The sequence below is a fragment of the Sarcophilus harrisii genome, chromosome 6 (assembly GCF_902635505.1).
Source record: "Sarcophilus harrisii chromosome 6, mSarHar1.11, whole genome shotgun sequence".
NCBI classification, from domain to species: domain Eukaryota; kingdom Metazoa; phylum Chordata; class Mammalia; order Dasyuromorphia; family Dasyuridae; genus Sarcophilus; species Sarcophilus harrisii.
Genome location: NC_045431.1, coordinates 95,463,129 through 95,485,083, shown reverse-complemented (window position 1 = coordinate 95,485,083; position 21,955 = coordinate 95,463,129). Strand labels below are relative to the sequence as shown.

The 21,955-nt window shown below is 32.3% G+C and overlaps 1 protein-coding gene across 5 annotated transcripts in view; it reads left to right on the top strand.

Moving 5' to 3' along the window:
- Positions 1-21,955, top strand: part of SPOCK3 (SPARC (osteonectin), cwcv and kazal like domains proteoglycan 3) — a 653,697-nt gene that overhangs the window by 400,985 nt on the left and 230,757 nt on the right. For all 5 annotated transcript variants that reach the window (XM_031941447.1, XM_031941445.1, XM_031941446.1 and 2 more), the window contains one exon: positions 16,470-16,593. In XM_031941447.1, coding sequence (XP_031797307.1) covers positions 16,470-16,593 — 124 coding nt within the window. The remainder of the gene's footprint in view (positions 1-16,469; positions 16,594-21,955) is intronic.

Here is a 21,955-nt window from a genome sequence, read left to right as displayed (position 1 = left end):
AAAGTAAATGAGTAAGAAAACAAAATATAAGTGAACAACAACAAAAAGAGTGATGTTATGTTGTGATCCACGTTCAATTCCTACAGCCCTCTCTTTGGATGAGATGCCTCTCTTCATCATAAGATCATTGGAACTGGCATCAATCATGTCATTGTTAGAAAGAGATATATTCATTAAAATTGATCATCATACAGGCTTCTTGTTGCCATGTACAATGATCTCCTGGTTGTGCTCATTTCACTTAGCATCAGGCCATGTCAGGTCTTTCCAGGCCTCTCTGAAATCATCCTCCTGATCATTTCTTATGGAAAAATAATATTCCATAACATTCATATACCATAACTTATTCAACCATTCTCCAGCTGGGGGACATCCACTCAATTTCCAGTTTCTTGCCACTACAAAAAGGGCTGCCACAAACATTTTTTGCACATGTGAGTCCCTTTCCTTCCTTCAAGAACTCTTTGGGATATAAGCCCAATAGTAACACTGCTGGATCAAAGGGTACACACAGTTTGATAACTTCTTGAGCATAGTTCCAAATTGCTCTGCGGAATGGTTGGATCCATCCACAACTCCACCAACAATGTATCAGTGTCCCAGTTTTCCCACATCCCCTCCAATATTTGTCCTTATCTTTCCTGTCATCTTAGCCAATCTGACAGATGTGTAGTAGTATCTCAGAGTTATCTTAATTTGCATTTCTCTCATCAGCAGTGTTTTAGAGCACCTTCTCATATGATTAGAAATAATTTTAATTTCTTCATCTGAAAATTGTCTATTAATATCCTTTAATTATTTATCAATTGTTGAATGGCTTAAATTCTTATAAATTAGAGTCAATTCTCTATATATTTTAGAAATGAGGCCTTCATCAGAACCTTAAAGGTAAAAATGATTTCCCAATGTATTGCTTCCCTTCTGATCTTGTCAGATAAAAAAAATTAACTTAATAGATTGATTAATTACATATTTATATATATATAATTATATAATAATAAATTAATAGATTAATAGATTCAAAATTATCTTTTTGGTATTCAATTATGAGTTACAGTTCTTCTTTGGACACAAATTCCTTCAGTCTCCACAGATCTGTGAGGTGAACTATCTTATGTTCCTTTAATTTGCTTATAATAGCATTCTTTATAGCTAAATCATAAACCCATTTAGATCTTATCTTGGTATGTGGTGTTAGGTATGGGTCTAGTCTTAATTTTGTCCATACTAATTTCCAATTTTCCCAGAAGTTTTTGTCAAATAGTGAGTTCTTATTCCAAAAGTTGGGGTGTGTCAAACACTAGATTGCTATAGTTAATGACTTTTGTCCTGTGGTCCTAAACTATTCCATTGATCAACTATTACCAAATGGTTTTGATGACTGCTGCCAGATAAACTTACTATTTTTTCTATATCTGTAAAATATTTTCTTGCATGTTTGATTGATATGATATTAAATAAGTAGATTAATTTAGGTAGTATTTTCATTTTTAGTATATTCACTTGGCCTATCTATGAGCACTTTATTTTTTTCCAACTGATTAGGTCTGACTTTATTTCTTTGGAAAGTGTTTTGTCATTGTGTTCACATAGTTCCTGACTTTCCCTTGGCAGATAGGTTCCCAAATATTTTATACAATCAATATTTTGATTTTGAATGGAATTTCTTTTTGTATCTCTTGCTGCTGGACTTTGTTAATAATATATGTGGATTTATTTTGTATCCTGCAACTTTGCTAAAGTTATGAATTGTTTCCAGTAGTTTTCACATTGATTCTCTAGGGCAAATCCTTTCTTTAACTTGTGTATGGAGACTATCTACATGATGAAAGGTTTAATTTTTTTAGATAAATTTTTGAGTTGCAACATTCTCAATATGCTTGAAGATGACTTCTTTTTATTGATTAAAGAATTAACTTACTGAATGTTTATTGCCAAATAAGTAAATGTTCCCTTTGTTTAAAAAAAAGTCTATAATGCCTTTGCAATTTATACACAATAGTCATCATAAATTGGAATCTATTAGTTTGTTTTCTATGGTGGTTATACAATTTAGAATATTTCTCATTTAGATGGTACTTAGATGGCATACAGATAATAATCGAAGTTCTTCAGAACACCCAAAAATTAATGTTTATCCTATTGGAGTCTTAAGAATGTATATGCTTAAATATCAAGACTAATTCATTATGATATCTTGATTTTCATTGTTGAACTTTAAAAAGGTTATATGGTATTATAAAATAATATTTTCACATGTTATTCAAAGTATTGTCATAAAATATAAAGCCTATTTCAAAATAATAATAAATAATTAAGTGATCAGATAAAACTTACTTCAAAAAGTAAAACACATAAAAATACCCCTTTTAATACTTCTATTCCAATCATTTTGATCACTTTTGATCATTTTGAGCCAGCAGTGGCTCAAATGAGTCTCTAATAGGTCTGTATCATAAAAGATTATTAAAAAAGGGAAAGGGACCCACATGTGCAAGAATGATTGTAGCAGCCCTTTGTGTGGTGGCAAGGAACTGGGAACTGAATGTATGTACATCCATAGGTAATGACTGAATAAGTTATAGTATATTCATGTTATGAAATATTATTCTATAAGAAATAATCAGTAGTATGATTTCACAAAGACCTGAAGAGACTTACATGAAGTGAGGTGAGTAGAATCAAGAGAACAACGTACCCAACAACAACAAGATTATATGATGATCAACTTTGATGGACAATGGGCTCTTTTCAACAATGAGGTAATTCAAGCCAAATCTAAAGGACTTGTGATGGAGAGGTCCATCTGCATCTGGAAGGAAGAGTATGAGGACTAAATATGGATAATAACATACTATTTTAATCTTATTTATTATTATTTGCTTGCTTTTTTCTTCCTTTCTCATTTTTTTCCCTTTTGATCTGATTTTTTGTGTGCAGCATGTAAATAATTAATAAAAGCTTTTAATTTTCAAAATACATACAAAGATAGTTTTCAACATTTAATCTTGAAAAACCTTGCATTCCAAGTTTTTCTCTCCCCATTCTTCCCCCCTTCCCTAGATAGTAAGCAAACCAATATAAGTTAAACATGTCCAATTCTTCTATACATATTTCCACATTTTTCATGCTGTACAAGAAAAATCAGCTCAAAAAGGAAAAAAAAATGAGTGAAAGAAAAAAAGCAAGCAGACAACAAAAATATGTTGTGAACCACATTCAATCACCACAGGATTCTTTCTAGATGGATGGCTGTCTTCATCAAAAATCCCTTAGAATTCGGCTGAATCACCTCATTGTTAAAAAGAGCCAATTCCTGGGCAGAGCCAAGATGGCAGAAAAGGCACGCAAGACTTTCTAAGCTCTTCGCTTACCCTCTTTATCAATATTGTATTGAGCCTCAAAAATAGTCTTGACTGCTACAATTCATAAAGATAAAAAGTATAACAACTCACCAGCCGAAGAAAATCTGCAGTCTTGCCAAAAAAGGTTTGTTCTGGGGCTGGGGGAGATCAGCGTAGACTTGGAGAGAAATAAGTTTCTGAGAAGAGCCTCAAACCGAAATTGAGAGCACAGATCTCAGCACAAGCTCTCAGCCCCAACCTGCAGTATCGGGCTTTTCCTTGGGGCAGTTGCGAACCTGCATGGCAGGAGGGCACAGCCCAGGATAGCCTCTAATCTGCACAGTGTGGGGCTCAGCTTGGGGCCATAGAGCTTTTGCAGGGCCGATTTGCATCTGGCAGAGACTGGGACAGAGTTCCGGGCAGACTTCCTGTAGAATCGGTGGTCTGTAGTCAGCTGCTAATACCCACAGCCCCACAAAAGGCTCCGGCCTGGGGCAATGCCACTTTCACCCCTTAGTCTCTAGCCTAGGGCAATCGCTAACCCAAACAGCCCAACTGGGCACTTTGCTAGCTCGGCCAGTGCTGAATCCACCTCCTGTTGGGGGAAGGGAAAATTCTCACTCAGAGCACTCCCATACCTCAGAGCCTGAAACTGGTTTACATCTCTCCTGTTCTGCAGAGGATGCTGGTAACCCCCTTGCCTAGGAGGCATACTCTAAAGGCTTTAAAACATGAATAAAAAGATGAAAAGAATGATCAACAGCTTCTATGCAGAAAAAGAGCAGGTCAGCAAACCTGAAGAGACTAATAGCAAACAGGCACCAGACGATACCCAAAAGGGGAATGTCACCTGTCCTCTTTTACATGATGCTCCTGAAGAGACCATTAAAAGTCTCAAAAGGATTAGAAGATAAATGGGGAAAGGAAAGAGAAGCCTTACAAGAGAGCAACAACTTCCTGAAATACGAATTGGAAAAGATAAAATTCCCAGGAAGTGCAGGGAAATAAAATTTGTGAATTGGAAAAAGTAAAAAATCTCAGGAAAGTAAGAATTGTAAATTGGAAAAAATAAAGAATTCACCAGAAAGTAGGATTTGTGAATTGGAAAAGACAAAGAACTCGCAAGAAAGTAGGATCTGTGAATTGGAAATAGAAAATAATTCACAAAAAAAAAAAAAAAATTAGTGAAATGGAAAAAAATTCACAGAGCAAAACAATACATTTAAAAACCTCAATTGGACATATACAGAAAGAAGTAAAAAGATAATGAAGAAAATAATTCTTTAAAAATTAGAACTGAACAAATAGAAACTAATGATTCATTGAGACAGCAAAAATCAGTCAACAAAACCAAAAAATGACAAACTGGAAAAAACAATGAATTATCTACTTGCAAAAATGACAGACTTGGAAAATAGATCTAGGAGAGATAATATGAGGATTATTGGGCTTTCTGAAAATTATGATGAAAAAAAGAGCCTAGATGCTATTTTACAAGAAATCATCAAAGAGAACTGCCCAGATGTAATAGAATCAGCAGGTAAAATAGGCATTGAAAGAATTCATTGAACACCTTCTGAAAGAGACCCTAAAATAAAAATCCCAAGGAATATTGTGGCCAAAATTTCAGAATTATCAGATTAAGGAAAAAATTTTACAAGCAGCCAAAAAAAAAAAAAAAAAAAAAACAATTTAAATACCGAGGTGCCACAATAAGGATCACCCAAGATCTGGCTACCTCCACATTAAAGGATCGAAGGGCCTGAAATCTGATATTCCAAAAGGCAAAAGAACTTGGAATGCAGCCAAGAATAAAATACCCAGCTAAGCTGAGCATTTTCTTCCAAGGAAGAAGATGGACATTTAATAAAACAAATGAATTCCATTTGTTTCTAAGGAAAAAACTAGAACTAGACAAAAAATTTGATCTCCAACCATAGGACTCAAGAGATGCAGAAAAGGTAAAAAGAACTCTTGAGAATTGTATTTGTGTTATGGATATACAAAAAGAATACATGTATAATTTGATTGTACTGATATAACATAATAAAGGGAAGTAGATATGGAAAAGGGATGATGGCAGAATAATTTGGGAAGAAGGGATAAAAAGAGGGAAACCACATCCCACAAAGAGGCAGAGGAAACTTATCATATCTGGGAGGAAACAGAGGGAGGAATATTGTGTAAATTTACTCCTTGAGGTTGGGCTCAAAGGAAAATAATTGCATTTGTTTTAGAAAAATTTCTCGCCTCTTGGGGGAGAGGAAAAGGGAAAAAGAAAAAAGTAATAAAAAGGAAGGGAAAAGATTCAAAGTGGGGAGGGAGGATTTAAAGAGGGTAAATCGTGATACAAGGGGGTACATAAGCAAAAAGGAAAGAAGGTTGGGGAGGCAAAAAAGTAAAGCATAATCTGGGGTTATTAGGATGGCAGGGAAATAGACAATTATAATTTAACTTAAACGAAGGATGAACTCCCCCATAAAGGGAGGCAGATAGCAGGATGGATCAAAAGTCAGAACCCTACAATATTTGTTTACAAAACACATTTAAAGCGGGGAACAGAGTAAAGGTAAAAAGGCTGGGGCAAAATCATTATGCTTCATGTGAAGTCAAAAAGGAGGGGTGCATCCTTATCTCAGATCAAGCAAAAAGCAAAAAGGATAAAAAAGGATAAGGAAGGAAACACATCCTGCTAAAGGGTAGCATAAACAACGAAGCAATATCAATATAAAATATATACCCAAGTGGTATGGCATCCAGCTTCCTAAAGGAGAAGTTAAGAGAGTTGCAAAAAAGAAATAGACAACAAACCGTAATAGTGGGACTCAACCTTGCCCTCTCAAATTAGAAAATAAAACCAAAAACAAATAAGAAAAAAATTAAAAAGTAAAATATTAGAAAAATTGGTATGTTAGATCTTTGGAGAAAATTGAATGGAGATGAAAGGTATACTTTTTCCAAGTTCATGGAACCACTCAAAAGTGACCATATATTGGACATAAAGACCTGAAAAATTGCAAAAAGCAGAAATAGTAACTGCCAGATCATGTAATAAAACTAATTCAACAAAAAGTTAGGGGTAAATAGACCAAAAATTAAAGGAAATAAACAATCTAATCATAAAGAATGATTGGGTGAAGGAAAATTATAGATACAATTAATTTTTTATAAGATAATGGCAATGATGAGACATCATACCAAAATTTTGGGGATGCAAAAGGGTAATAAGAGGGAATTTTATATCCTTAGACACTTGAATAAAAACAGAGAAAGAAAAGATTAATGTTGGGGCTTAAATAAAAAAACTAAAAAGACCAAATTAAAAAACCCCAATAAATACTAAATTTGAAAACTAAAATTAAAAGGAGTTAAAATATTGGTAAAAAGATGAACTAATTAATAAAATTAAGAGTTGGTTCTATGAAAAGCCAATAAAAATAGATTTTGGTAAATCTGATTAGAAAAAGGAGGGAGGAAATGAAATTAATAGTCTTAAAAAATGAAAAGGGAGAACTTTCCAACAATGAAAAGGAAATTAAAAATAATAAGGATTTTTTGTAACTTTATGCCAATAAATTTATAACTTGGAAATGGAACTACCCAAAAATATAGACTTCCAGACTAAAGAGGATGAAGTAAATTGAATAGTCCATTTGAAAATAAATAGAACAGGAATTAAACAACTCTAAGAAAAAATTCCCAGGACCAGATGGATTTAATGAATTTTTACCAAACATTTAAAGAAAATTAATGCTATAAAATTATTTGATAAAATAGGAATGAAGGAGTCCTACCAAATTTCTTCTATGACCAAACATGGTACTGATACCAAAACCAGGTAGGTCAAAAAACAAGAAAGAAAATTAAGACCAACTCCTAATGAATATTGATGCTTAAATCTTAAATAAGATATTAGCAAAAGACTACAGAAAATCATCCAAGGATAATACACTATGATAAGTAGGATTTATACCAGGAATGCAGGGCTTTCAATATTAGAAAACTATCAATATAATTGGCCTATTAATAACCAAATTAACAAAACTATATGATCATCTCAATAGATGCAGAAAAAGCATTTGAAAAATCCAACATCCATTCCTATTAAAAACCGGAAAGTATAGGAATAAATGGACTTTTCTTAAAAAACACAGCATCTATTTAAACCACGTAAGCATCATATGTAATGAACAAACCAACCATTCCCAATAAGATCCGGGGAAAAAGGTTGCCCACTACAGTACTATTTAATATTGTATTAAAATGCTAGCTTTGGCAAGAAGAGCTGAAAAGAGATTAAAGGAATAAGAATAGGCAATGAGAAAACCAAATTATCATCTTTGCCGATGATATGATGGTATTTAGAGAACCCCAGAGATTCTACTAAAATTTATTAGAAATAATCCACAACTTTAAAAGTTGTGGTTATGAAAAAACCCACATAAGTCATCAATTTTATATATCATAACATAATCCAAAATAGTGTTGAAAGAAAATTCCATTTAAATAACTACTGATAGTATAAAATATTTGAATCTATCTGCCGGGAAAATCAGAAACTTTATGGCGAATTAGACCACTTTTCACAAAATTTCTGATCTAACCAATTGAAAAATATTAAACTCTTGGATAGGGCGAGCAAATAAATAAAGATGACAATTTCCTCTAATCATTTGTTTAGGTTATACCAATCAGACTCCCAAAAAACTATTTTAATGATCTAGAAAAATAACAACAAATTCATTGGAAAACAAAAGGTCAAGAATTTCAAGGGAATTAATGGAAAAATCAAATGAAGGTGGCTTAGCATACCAGATCTAAAATTATATTATAGAGGCAGTTCCAAAACCATTTGGTATTGGCTAAAGAATACATTGGATCGTGGAATAGGATAGGTTCAAGGGACAAAACAGTCAACAACTATAGCAACCTATCTTTGACAAACCCAAAGACCCCAGCTTTTGGGATAAGCTTACTGTTTGAAAAAATTCCGGGAAATTGAAACTAATAAGAAACTAGGCATTGATCCAAAACACCGATCCAAGATAAGGTCAAAATGGGTTCAGACCGGGAAAATACTGAAATTATTAATAAATTGGGGAACACAGGATAGTTTATCTCCAGACCTGTTGAAGGGGAAGGTTTTAGACCAAAGAAGAACAGAATCATTACGATCACAAAATAGAAAATTTCATATAAAACTGAAAATTTTTGTCCAAAATTTGCAGACAAGATTAGAAGGAAAGCAATAAACTGGGAAAATTTTTCGTCAAAGGTTCTGATAAAGGCCCTATTTCCAAGGTATATAGAGAATTAACCTAATTTATAAAAAAACAAACCATTCTCCAATTGAAAAATGGTCAAAGGATAGAAAGACAATTTCAGATAAAGAAATTGAAACTATTTCATCATTGAAAAGATTCTCCAAGTCATTATTAATGAGAAATACAAATTAAGCAACTCTGGAACACTATCACGAGATTGGCTAAGATGACGGAAAAAATAATGATGATTGTTGGAGGGGATGGGGAAAACTGGACATTGATGCATTGTTGGTGGAGTTTGGAAGAATCCAACCATTCTGGAAAGTTTGGAACTATGCTCAAAAGTTATCAAACGTATACCTTTTCATCCAGAGTATTACTACTGGGCTATATCCCAAAGAGACTGAGGGAAAGGGTCCTGTATGTGCCAAATGTTTGGGCAGCCCTTTAGTGGTGAAACTGGAAACAGGATGCCCGCGTTGGAGAATGGCTGAAAAATTTGGTATATGAATATTATGGAATATTGTTCTGTGAAATAAACAGGATGATTTCGAAAGGCCTGGAGGCTTTGAACTGATGCTGAGGAAATGAGAGGACCAGGAGATATTATATCTAACAACAATATATATGATGACCAGTTCTGATGGACCTGGCCATCCTAAATGGATCAATAAATATTCCAATGGAGAAGTAATAACTAACAGCTATGCCCAGAAAAGAACCGGGAATGACTAAAACCATTACATTGAATTCATTCCTATTTGCCCACCGCATTTTGATTTCCTTCACGTAATTGTACAATATTTCAGAGTCATTCTTTTGTAAACAAAATAACGGTTTTCATGTATACTTTTGTATCTAATTTATATTTTAATATATTTAACATCCTTTCCCCATCTGGGGGTGGGGGTGGGGGGTAAGAGGTGAAAAATTGGAACAAGAGGTTTGGCAATTGATAATGCTGTAAAGTTACCCATGCATATAACCTGTAAATAAAAGGCTATTAAATTAAAAAAAAATCCAATTCCTGCCAGCCCTGAAGTCAGGAGAACCTGAGTTTTAATCTGACTTTGGACACTTAATATTTCCTAGCTGGGTGACCCTGGGCAAATTACTTAACCCCAACTGCCTCAGGAAAAACAAAAGAGCCAAAGCAATCAGAGTTGTTCATCACATAATTTTGTTGCCTCTGTGTACAATGTTCTCTTGATTCTACTAACTTCCTTTATCATCATTCAGGTAAATCTCTCCAGGTTTTGCTGAAATCAGTCTGCTCATTTCTTATAGAACAATAATATTCTATAACACACACACATATATACATATACATATATATGTATATATATATATATATATATATATATATAATTTATTCAGTCATTCCCCAATAGATGGGCATCCTTTCCAGTTCCTGGTCAGTATAAAAAAGTACTGCTAAAATATTTTTTCTATATGTTCCTTTGAACATGAAAATTCCTTTGAACATACTACCATTCCTTTCAGCTACCTTCTTTATTCCATACTTCATTTCATGAACAAGAATAAAAATGCATAAATGCAGTCCTTTTACTGTTTCCATTTTCTTACTGCATACTCATTTTTCAAACTGTTCAATCTTTTTTAATCTTTCCTTTCCTCTCACTTTAGTGAAACTCATTCCTCTCTTTCACCGCTCTATTCATGTTAGGAAATCTTCATGGATTTATAATCTTACAATCGTTTTTAACTTATTCATCTTTTTAGTAAAGAGCATCTATTTAGTTATCAAGTCCTGTGTTGACAACTTTGATTTCTCTCAAGGTAGATTTTTCTTCTCTACTCCCATTATAAACACCCTAGGCTGGAAACTTTCTCTTCTCACCTCAACCATTTTAATAGCCTTTATTTCATCTGACAGTAAGATGTGGGATGATTTTTATTGAATTTACCCCAATTAATATAACATAAGTCTGTTTTCTTGAAATCTTGATTCATCCCTAAAATGTTTAATTACAATGAAGCTACAGAACACATATTTCCTTTCTTACCTTTGAGGTTTAGATATTATCAAATTTGAATGAATTTTAAATTTTAATTCCTTTTTTTAAGTAGCATTCATAGGTTAATACAACTTTTGCCTTAAAACTTTTACCCTGAACCTGTTTCTTTGTGACTTATTATAGAAAATATGTATTCAATTCCTGGGATTATTATATCATTACATTTTATTATTGTCTAGAATAAATCCTTTGATCTAGATTTTTATTTTTATTTTACCAGAATAAGACCGATGAGGAGATTCCCTCTGTCAATGAAAACTTGCTAATGTTCTAAAATTTATAATTTTACGAACTTTCTTGTGACATGTGAATGTCTTTTGACTGTCAGATTGCTTTATACTGTATCTGTCTCAAAGAAGACAAAATCGAAAACCTAAAAAAGAAATGGACCATTATTCTGGAAAGATTAGAGCCCTGATATCAGCCATGTGAAGTTGCCTCCCTGTACTTGTTTCTCTTAAAACTAAAGCATTTGATGAATTTATGTGATTTTTAAGACATCTTTCTCGAGTTTATAATGTTTACTCAGAGATTCCTGTTTTGCAAATGAAATGAACAACTTGGTAAGGGCATCGCTATTTGACTTCAGAACTGTACCCTCTACCTCAATTCTGCAGTTTAGAGGGTTTCTCATATGACGTATCCTAATATTATTTTACCTAAGGAAAATGTATCATATGCCAAGCCCAATAGTTACCAAATTAAGTGTGACATGTAGAATGACTGAAGATAATACTCCAGTTAATGAAATTGTATTTTAACAGGCAATAGTAAGTAAAAGAACAACTTTAATTTCTTTCCATAATATATTACTTACAAATAAGCCAGTAGAACCTAGAAATTTTATCTTTCACAAAATATCTTAAGATTATCTTGACTAAAAGACCTTTATAATATAATTGCATGTTTATCTAATCCTTTTTGGCAATTTACGTGGAAGATTACATGTCCCTTCAAGGCAACATACAACTCTCTCAAAATGAAGAATCAATTACATGAGTGTTAAACCAGTTTCATGCAAGTTCATATCTAGGAAATCATTTTTTTAAGCCTAACTATGAATTACAAATTCACAATTTATAAGGCTTATGAAGCATGAATATCCATGCATACATTCATTCAACACTTTCCTTTTGTGAAGAAGAACTTTGCAAAATAGAACTCTGACCCAGATTATCAGCAGATGCTTTTTGATGATCACCAAATGATCATCCTTTCTGGAAGAAAAGTCTGTTTTTAGTATTGCCAATTTTGAATCTCAATTGATTCTGTATTTTGTAATTCTTTATGAAGAACTTGATTTCTTGGATTTGTGGAAGGGTACTATAGTATCATGTATTTTGCTACCATCCTGATCATGAATTAGAGAAAGCCACCAGAAATTTGTATTTTATTTTTGCAACAGTAACTATCTGGAAATCAATAATGATATTGAAAAGTGTCAAATGAGAGTGAATTTCAGGTTATTGTGTTATTGCCCTTTTATTGGTGGAATTCATCAACAACTATTTATGAGTAAAGCTTTTATCATCGTCCTTCTCCCACCAAAAATAAGTAAATTTGTAGATCGATTATAGAGTCTCTGAGATGATAATCATGACTCTATGTGATATTGTTTTCCCTCCCTTGTTGCCTTCTATCCTATGAGTTTATCTCGGAATCTGTAAACCAACACTTCACCCTATTCAAATTTGACCATGTTTGGGAAAGTGATTTTTTTAAATTTTATTTTCTGGGCTAATAGTGTCAGGTATATATATATATATATATATATATATATATATATATATATATACTCAGGGAGCATTTAAAATTGTTGATTAGCAAGTGACAAATATGATTGACAAATTAACTAAATTACATCATTTGATTCTGATGTTGGTGGTGTGATTGGGTGAAAAGGATCTATTGTTTGGAATCAGACATCCTGGATTTAGGTGCTACAAATTTGTGATATAACTTTACTTCTTTGGCCCAGTCTCTCATTCTATAAAATGCTGTGGGGGGCGGGGTAAGGAGGAATGACTGAACTAGATTACTTCCAATGTCTTTCTAGTTCCAAATACATCCTACAACTTTGTGACTTAAGGACTCTATATATTATTATCTCTATTTAAAAAGATCAGGGACCTGAGGCTTAATTATGGTCACATACCCAATTCTATCCAAGGTAGGATTCATTTTATTTGACAAGAATTTCATAGGATTGTGGATTTAGAAATGGATAATTACAAAGACCACATAGGCTAACATCCTTCATTTTGAAGATGAGCAAAGATAGACCCAGAGAGATGAAATAATTTTCCAATGGAGTCTCAAGAGTACAAAGTAGAAAATATACTGGGGTTTGAACCTAGATTACTTAGTTGGAAGGAACCACAAAGATCATCTAGTTGACTCTTATTTTACAGATGAAGAAACTAAGAGCCAGAGACTTTAAATGGCTTATTCACTCAAACATAAGTAGTGAGGTTTGAAGGCAGGATTGGAACATAAATTCTCTTCCTCCAGATCTAAATGCTCTGTCTATTGTGCCACATCTTTCAACTCCAAATCCACCATTGTTTGTATTGTACTGTGTTATCTCATATCTATTAATTATCTAAGATATGGATAATACTCATTTGTTCTTAAAGGATTCAGAGACCAAAGAACTTATTTTTTGGTTCAAAACCCACTTCTAGGTCTAGCAGTCAATTTCATGCCAGCTATGTGTGTCCTGATTATTCTATCACTCAACCTGGTGGTAGAGGACTGCAAGTGAATAGGAATTACATAAGGAATTCAAGTTATTTGCAACCTGTCAACATGAGTGGTCTTTTCATTCTTCATTTGTATTTCAAAATATCAAAAATTTCATTCATATACCATTTGATACAAATGGCAGCCCTTTCCAATCCTTAGTAAGTAATTTCCATGAATTATTTTGCTTCAAAATAATTTATCATCTGCTAGCTAAATTTTCAGTTTCTAACTTCTCCTCCTGTAAGAATATTGATCTCACATAGTATTCTACTTTGTTGTTCTTATTGAATCATTCCCTTGTGCATGATTCTTGATGACCATATGGACCATACACCAGGCCCTTTCCTTGAAGTATATCCCTTCATACTTCAAGGGATATATACATGACACTATCTAGCCTTTGTTGAGAATCTTTTCTAATGTGAGGGTCTTTTCTAACAGGTCCTATTTTCTCATTATTTGGCCAAAATATTTATTTGACTTTCACACTTTATTTAACCTCCAAGTGAATCACCTAAAATAATTTCTTAAAGATTTGACCAATTGACATCAGTCATGTCTGATGTTTTTTGTAGTTTTCTTGCCAAAAATGCTAGAGAAGTTTTCTATTTCTTTCAGTATCTTATTTTCAGATGAGGAAACTGAGGCAAATAGGGTTAAATGGCATCATGTAGCTACTAAATGTTTGAATCTGGATTTGAACTCAGGTCTTTCTGTCTTCAGGCTTCTGCTGTTTATAGCCCTGACATTCCACACTCATACTGTCAATATTCCCAGCTTGGGGTATACTGCCAAAGTCTCTGTTATGATAGCGTACCTCAATCTTGGGTCCCTTCCACAATACACTGAGGCATGTGAGTCAGGACAAAATTATCATTGTAACTATAGTGATTTGATACTAATTTCAGAAGCTCAGATTTTTATATCACTTCTATAACACTTAAAGATTTATTGTGTTTTCCTTAGTGTTACCATCCTAAGTCAGGACTTCTCAACTGAACTATTTCAGTAGTCTCCTATTTGGTCTTAAAGCTCTCTCTGCCCTCCCTCCATTCAAATGCCTGTGATTTACCTAAGTTCCAATTTGACCAGGCTCAATAAACACCAATGGCTCCATTAGCTCTAGAATCTAATACAAACTACTCCATCTTCTCAACTATTCTCTTCTTAGTCTTTTGACCAAATGTCGTTCCCTTCCTGGCATTTTGAGTTCAGTTATACTTCTCCCCGTTTCCATCTGCTATCCTGAATGTCTCAAAAATTCTCTTTCCTCACCTCTGCTTCTGAAAATACTTGCCATCATTCAAATTTGTTTTAAGTACATTTCCTCCCTCCATTTTGTATACTTAATGCACAATCTTATTTATATTGCCACCCTCTTAAAGAATAAAAGATCCTTGAGAACAGGGATGACTTTGTTTTGTCTTTTTTGTTCCCAAGCTTGGCTCAAGTTCTCAGCACAAAATAAGTACTTAACAAATCTCCATTGGTTGGTTGTTGAAAGTGATGGGCAAGACTTCCCACAAAGGGTGGTGATTGTTCTTCATTCTCAGAACCAAAATGACATTATTATGTTGGTATCAAGTTACATCCTGGTCAGCTGTGTCTCATCAGACTAACACAAGCTCAAAAGATTCTATCTATAAAAAAGTAGGCTTTATCAGAAAATCACATTGTTATCTAGAAGGCTTTCAAATTGTCTGGACCTCACTTTGTGTAGTATATCTGGGATTTGTTACAATGAAAACATTGACCAAAAACTCTTTAGAGTGGTTTACAATTGATTATGATATTCAGTTCCACTCATACTAGCAAGCATTCCAGTAATCACTTACCAAGGACAAGTCACCATGCTAAGTGCTGAAGACACAGAGACTATATAAAATAGTCTCAGCTCTCAAGTAGATGATATATTTCTGAAAGATACAAAATGCATTTGTCTGTACCAACCAGAGCTCTTTGGCTGTGCAAAATAATAAAAAGTAAAATGGGATGGCCTGAGAAGTCAAAAAAGGAGGAGAAAAAGCAAAAACGGAAGATAAAGGGAAAAGAGATGATGATGATGATAATTATGATGATGATAATGATGATGATGATGATGATAAATGTAATTTCCAGTTGATTTTGCCCTGACCATGTTTAAATCAGCTAAAGTCCCTCAAGGCATGGTATCTTTTGGAAGTGTGAGACAAGGAGGGACAGCAGTCGATTTGAACTTGATAAAAACTAGAACTTTTTTTTTTGGATCCATCAATCAAGAATTTTGTAAGAATTAATTGAACAAACTAAAGTACAGAAGTCAAGCTATTATTCTGTAATCTATCAAAATTAAGTATATAGAGAAGAAATAGAGTATTTTGCTTATCTTCTCCAGATGAGAACCTCATTCATTCACTTTACCTTTTTTTTTCCCTTTTTGGGGTCCAGGGAAAGTAAAGACATTCCTTTTTTGTCTTTAGCTTTATTGTCATTTCTGTGCCAACAAATGCATATTTACTATTTCAAAAGCTGCAATATATATGATCTTCTTACATCAGTAGTAAAAACTCAAATGACATTTTTTCTTCATTAATGTATTTTTCTGACATAGATTGAGCATAAACAATAGGTAAATAATGAATTTGCTCTCTGTTCAAATATGACTACTTCCATTTGTTCTCCTCACAATGTGCAATGCTGTTTGGTCTTTTCAATGTCTTCAGAAGTAGTGGCTCTGTTGATGTCAAAAACCAATATATCTGACATTCCTAATTGTTCAAAAAATATAATTCTGAAAGTGATCATAATCTCTTGTGTCTAAGATGATATTTTATAAAGGAAATAAGCTGGGTAATTTTTAAGATAATCTTTTTATTTTAGTGGTTAGAGAGACCTTAAATTATTAAATAATTTAAAGTACTTGACCATAATGGAATTAAGTAGCATTGCATCAGTCAATAAATCTAACATTGAAACATGGACAAATGCTTCTAATTTTCTTTTTAAGAGCTTTGATACTAGTAAAGGAAAAATATAATCATAACAGGTATCAGTGAGCCATTATTTTTGTCTGAATGTGGTCTTTTTTTTTTTAACAGTATGAAAGAAGCTGGATTAAGTCACAAACAGTGGAGGGGTCCTTTTTCCTCCAACTGCAAGCAATGTCCAGTGGTTTACACCAATCCAGTTTGTGGCTCAGATGGTCACACTTACTCTTCACAGGTAAAACCAACATTATCATTTGATTAATAACTTTATACTAATAATAAAATGTAAATTGAGCTATCTTATAGAGGAACAGAACTTAGATCATATCATTTATTCAGATAAAAGGCATATAGATTTGGAAGGGAAAGGGATATCTTTTGAAAAATGAAGAAACTGAGATCCAGAAATATTAAATGTTATCATCAAATTATGCAGTGCTAGTACCAACACTATATTTTAATATATATAATAATGAAAAGAATATAAATATTTTTATAAATACATAGACAATTATTTCTTAAAACTGAACTATATTAAGAGACACTTGCTTGGTGTTGTGCAAAGAACTAGGACTTGAAGTCAAGATACCTTGAATAAATATTATGGCTCTAACACTTTTCTATGAGATGTTTTATTAACTGTAAAATGGGAATGTCATCCAATGCACTTTTAACTAAGGTATTTCATACCACTTATAATTTCATTGTTTAGAACATATCTGGTAAACCTTTAAGTACTTAGTAAATGTGAGTTGTTAATATATAGACACATCAATGTATCTGACATTTCATTGAAATGTGCCTTCCTTCTACTAGTTCAACCTATTCATCCTGGACCATTTTGTCTATGTCTTACAATAAATACTCCACAATAAATGCAATTATGTATCCAATATACTGGGATCCTATTAAAATATAGAATTATAGCAAACATCATCATCAACATCTGCATTAATTCAGAGAAAGAGAAAGGGTGTGCCATCACAAGAGGGTCAAGAGATTTTTTTTTTTGAGGGAGAAGGGAATGTTTCAATTCGTTTCAATACCATTTTAAATTTGAATTTTATTGGTTTTAATTTTAAAACACCTATTTTCCCCTCTCCTACTAGGAAAGAAAGCCAAACAAAATCTTTTCATAATGAGTAAGCATAATCAAATAAAACTCATTTCCCCTTGCATTTTTTCATTATACATATTAGTTCATTGATCTTTTCTCATAAAATGGGAAACATTCTTTATCATTGGACTTCTAAAATTATGGTTGGTCATTGAATTGATTAGAATTCTTAATGCTTTCAAGATTTTCTTAACAAGATTGATGAAATAGTATAATTTGTTCTCTTGGTTATGCTCATTCACTCAAAATCAACACATTAGTTTTCCTAGATTTCTCTAAAACCATCTCTTTTTTAATTTCTAAAGGATATTATTTTATTGTATTCACACACCAAAATTCATATTTTTCATTTCTTTTTTTTCATATAAAGAGCAACTATAAATATTTTAACAAAAATAGGATACTTTTCTTTTTTTCCTTTGATTTCTAAGAATAATATTATTGCTGGACCAAAATTAGAAGCTTTTGGAAAATAATTCCTAATTGAATTCTAGAATTGCAGAGTCATGCCACAGCTTCAACAGTATACCATACATATCAGTTGTCTTACAACCTTTCCAATTTGATGTATTACTTTTTTTGATGAACTTTGTCAAACTGATGCATGCTAGGTAAAATAAGAGAGTTACTTTAATTTGGATTTCTCTATTACTTATTACTTTTATTCATTATCAATTGAGGAAATTGCTTTTGTTCTTTTAAATTTGAATCAGTTTCTTATGTATGTTGAAAAGCTACTTTTATTAAAGAAACTTACTAAAACGATTTTTCCATTAACTCCCTTTTAATCTTAGATGCATTGGATTTGTTTAAAAAGTTTTATTTTACATATACAAACAGATATGCTTATGTGTATAGGTATGTTTATATGCATATACAAATATATATGAAAATACATGCATATAGACATGTTTCATCCTATAATGTTATAATTTTTCCTCCTTTTGTCCCCCTACCCTTTCTTGACATTTTAGAGGTACAAGAAACAGAAATTTGCCCAGCATCAATGATCTCTGCATGATTCAAAAACTTCCAGCCCCTGACCCTCTTGTCTTCCCTTCATCTATATTCTAGTTACCCTATTTCTTACTTTTTTTCTTTGATAGCTATTTTCAAGATTTTCCTTTTGTACTTAAAAGTTGTTTTGCTTATTAATAATTCTTTCCTAGACTTACCTTCCCATTTATTCCATTCTATTTCCCTTTTGAATTTAATATATTTCTGCACCAGACACAATGTATGTGTATATGTGGGTATGCTATTTATATAGCATACCCACATATACATACATGCATATACATGTGTACACATGCATACACATACGCAAATCATCTTTTGACTAATTTGGATGAAAATGAATTAAAAATAACGTGAAGTCTCTTAATCCTTGCCCCTTTGAATATATTTTTATTTGTTAGCTCAAATGATGAGAAGTAATTCATCTTAATTCCTTTAACTTTCTTCTCTAATGTATCTTTTTCCCTCTCTTTTTTCCTTTCCTCTTTTAACATCATTAACCATGACACCATGGTCTTTGTAAATGTTCTTATCATTACCCTTCTCCTCATTAGTATGCAAATACTTCATCAAATTACAAATGTTCAAACATTTCTTTTGATATTTTCATGATTTTGAAGTTCTGAAGAAGTTCAGTGGGTATTTGTAGGGATGGGAGGGGAATTAAATTGTTGGCTAGAAGAAAGTCTCTGAGAGTTACTTGTAAATTTTACTTTATTATATTTAATAAGTCATTGTTTGGATTGCTGTATCATATAAATAATGAAGGTCATTCAAATCAAATACATTTTCCTGTAACAGGATAGTAGGGAACCAAGAGTTCAAAAAATCATTGCATCCTATTGTGCTTACAGAAACTCAATATTTTCCATCAGATATATCATCTAGTTAGTACTGATTCTTCTTTCCTCTAACATCTAACATCTAACATCATTTCCTCTAACACACCAAACCAAGGGAAATTGATATGATCCCATTGGACCCCTAATCTCCTTGCATATTCCAAGGAACTTGGCCATTGATTATGTCCTATCTTTCTTATTTTTTTTCTTAAGTCTTCTTATCAATTGGTTCTTTGCCTAATGATCTACTTCACTTGGGCTTCCTGAAAAGATATCACTATCTTCCATATCCTTCATCAAAATAAAATTGGAATCTTCCATCATGATATAGTCTCATAGAATTATACTCTTTCTATACCCTTCTCTTTCATGGGAAAACTTAACTTATTCAGGAACTATCCAGTTCTGAATTTGACACTCTTAATTGGAAAATCTAATATATTTCTAAGTTTTCATCTTTTTTAAAGTTTTCATTTTTAACACAGTTGGCCACTTTTATTTTTAAATACTTATCTTTTTCTTTTTAGACCACCTTAACTAGATCATGATCCCTCTTCCTCATTAAAGCATGTGTTGCTCCAAGGGAGGCAATTTTATTTTCTTTTTCCAATCCCTCTTATAATGATCTTATTTATACTCATTGATTCAATTATTTGAATGAAGATGAACTACCAAATATTCTTTATTTTTCATTTCTTATGAGATGGCTTTAAAATTCCATTATCTCAATTGAACATATTAAATATAATTAATAAAATAAAAATAAAAAATAACCCCCCAAATATAACAAATAAAATGGATTCCTCATTAAGTCCTCCTTCTTCAAAATTCTTTTATTTCTGATGTGACTTCTATTGCCCTTCAAAAATTGTTTTCAAAATGTAGTCATATTTGATTCCATCTTTTTTTCATTGACCTTGTTATCTATCTAATCAATTGCCAAATCCTGGCTATTCTTCCTTCCTTGAGTATCTATTTCTTTGTTCCATTGTATTATAATTATTACGTTGACTATTATGTTTTATATTGATTATGTATTATAATGATTATAAATAGAAATTATTTCTCAGAAGAACTATTTTAAGAAATGCCTAATTAATCTCACTGTCTCTGGTCTTTCTCATTTATAATATATCCTCCACAAAAAATTTCAACAGTCTTCCTAGAGCAACAGATTTGACAAAATAAAAAAAAAGATGATTTTTATCAATGAGTCATATATTATTATGAAAAAGTGTGTATTTGTACAATGTGCGTGTGAAAGAGAAGCAGTGTGAGGTTGTAGAAATTACGTTGAGCTTGGAATGATGACACGATTCTGATTTTGATTTTGCCAGTGAACAATAATATAATTCTCTTATCCCCCGCCTGCTTAAAAAAAAAAAAAAACTCCTAGTGGTTATCCATATGCTTTAATATAAAATGAAAACCACTCAACCTAATACTTAACACCACTCACCCTATACCTATCCAGGAACAAGAAAATAACTGTGGCCTGCCTTTCTATTATTTCAAATTGTTCTCCACTCATGACTGTCACATTGAACTATTCAGCCATTTTCCAATGTCAGTATTCTTTCTTTTGTATTTGCATGAATTATGACTATACATTTGTATAAGCTATTCCCCAGGCATTACACTTACTCCCATTTCATTTCCTGGCCAACATTCTTATATTAATTCAAAGCTTAGTACAATTGCTACAGACTCCAGGAAGTGCTTCCTTATCCCCTATTAGTCATTTTTTCCCCTATCCTCAAAATACTTGCATTACATTTATTTTCATGTATCCTTGTGTCTTCCAAATACAGTATATGTTTCTTGATGACAGGGAATTTTATTTGTTTTTTTGTAACCTTGAATACTAGTACTTGACAGAGCATCTTGTATGTAGTGAGGGCTCAATAAATATTTCTTAAATAAAATTGGAATTATTCTTATTTCATTTATTTTAAACGTTTTTTCCAAACATGATTACCATTACATGAATGTCTGTTTTAAGGCACTGAAGTTAAGAAATATTAAACAAGAATTACTAGGATATTATTATCCTGTGATAATAATCATTAAAGTAATAAACTTGTTTTTGATGGAACAATTGTATTTGTTTCTGACTAATGTTTGATTTGACCACATATTTTGATCCTGACTTTATCCTCTGAGAAATCATATTTTTCATCAATGTGAATATTACTTTCAATGGAAATATCATGATTTAGGCTTTCTTTGCTTGTGTGAAACTTACCATGTCTTTCTGAAATTCCTTTTAAAAGAATCCAACTCATATTCTGGGTGTCTTCATTTAAATCTTTTGAAAGTTAAATTATAAAATAGAGCACTAGACCTGGAACCAGGAATATCTAAGTTGAATCTGGCCATATCATTCACCTTTGTAAATAGGAATAATAATAGTAGTATCTACCTCCCAGGATTATTATGAGATGAAATGAGATAATTGGTAATATACATTTTAAATAGCTATCATAAACATTGTAAGGACAGTAGTAAAGCATGAAGATTTTTAAATTATCCTTCATTCTCTCTATGTGATTTATCTACCGTGTGTGTGTGTGTGTGTGTGTGTGTGAAAGAGAGAGAGAGAGAGACAGAAACAGAGACAG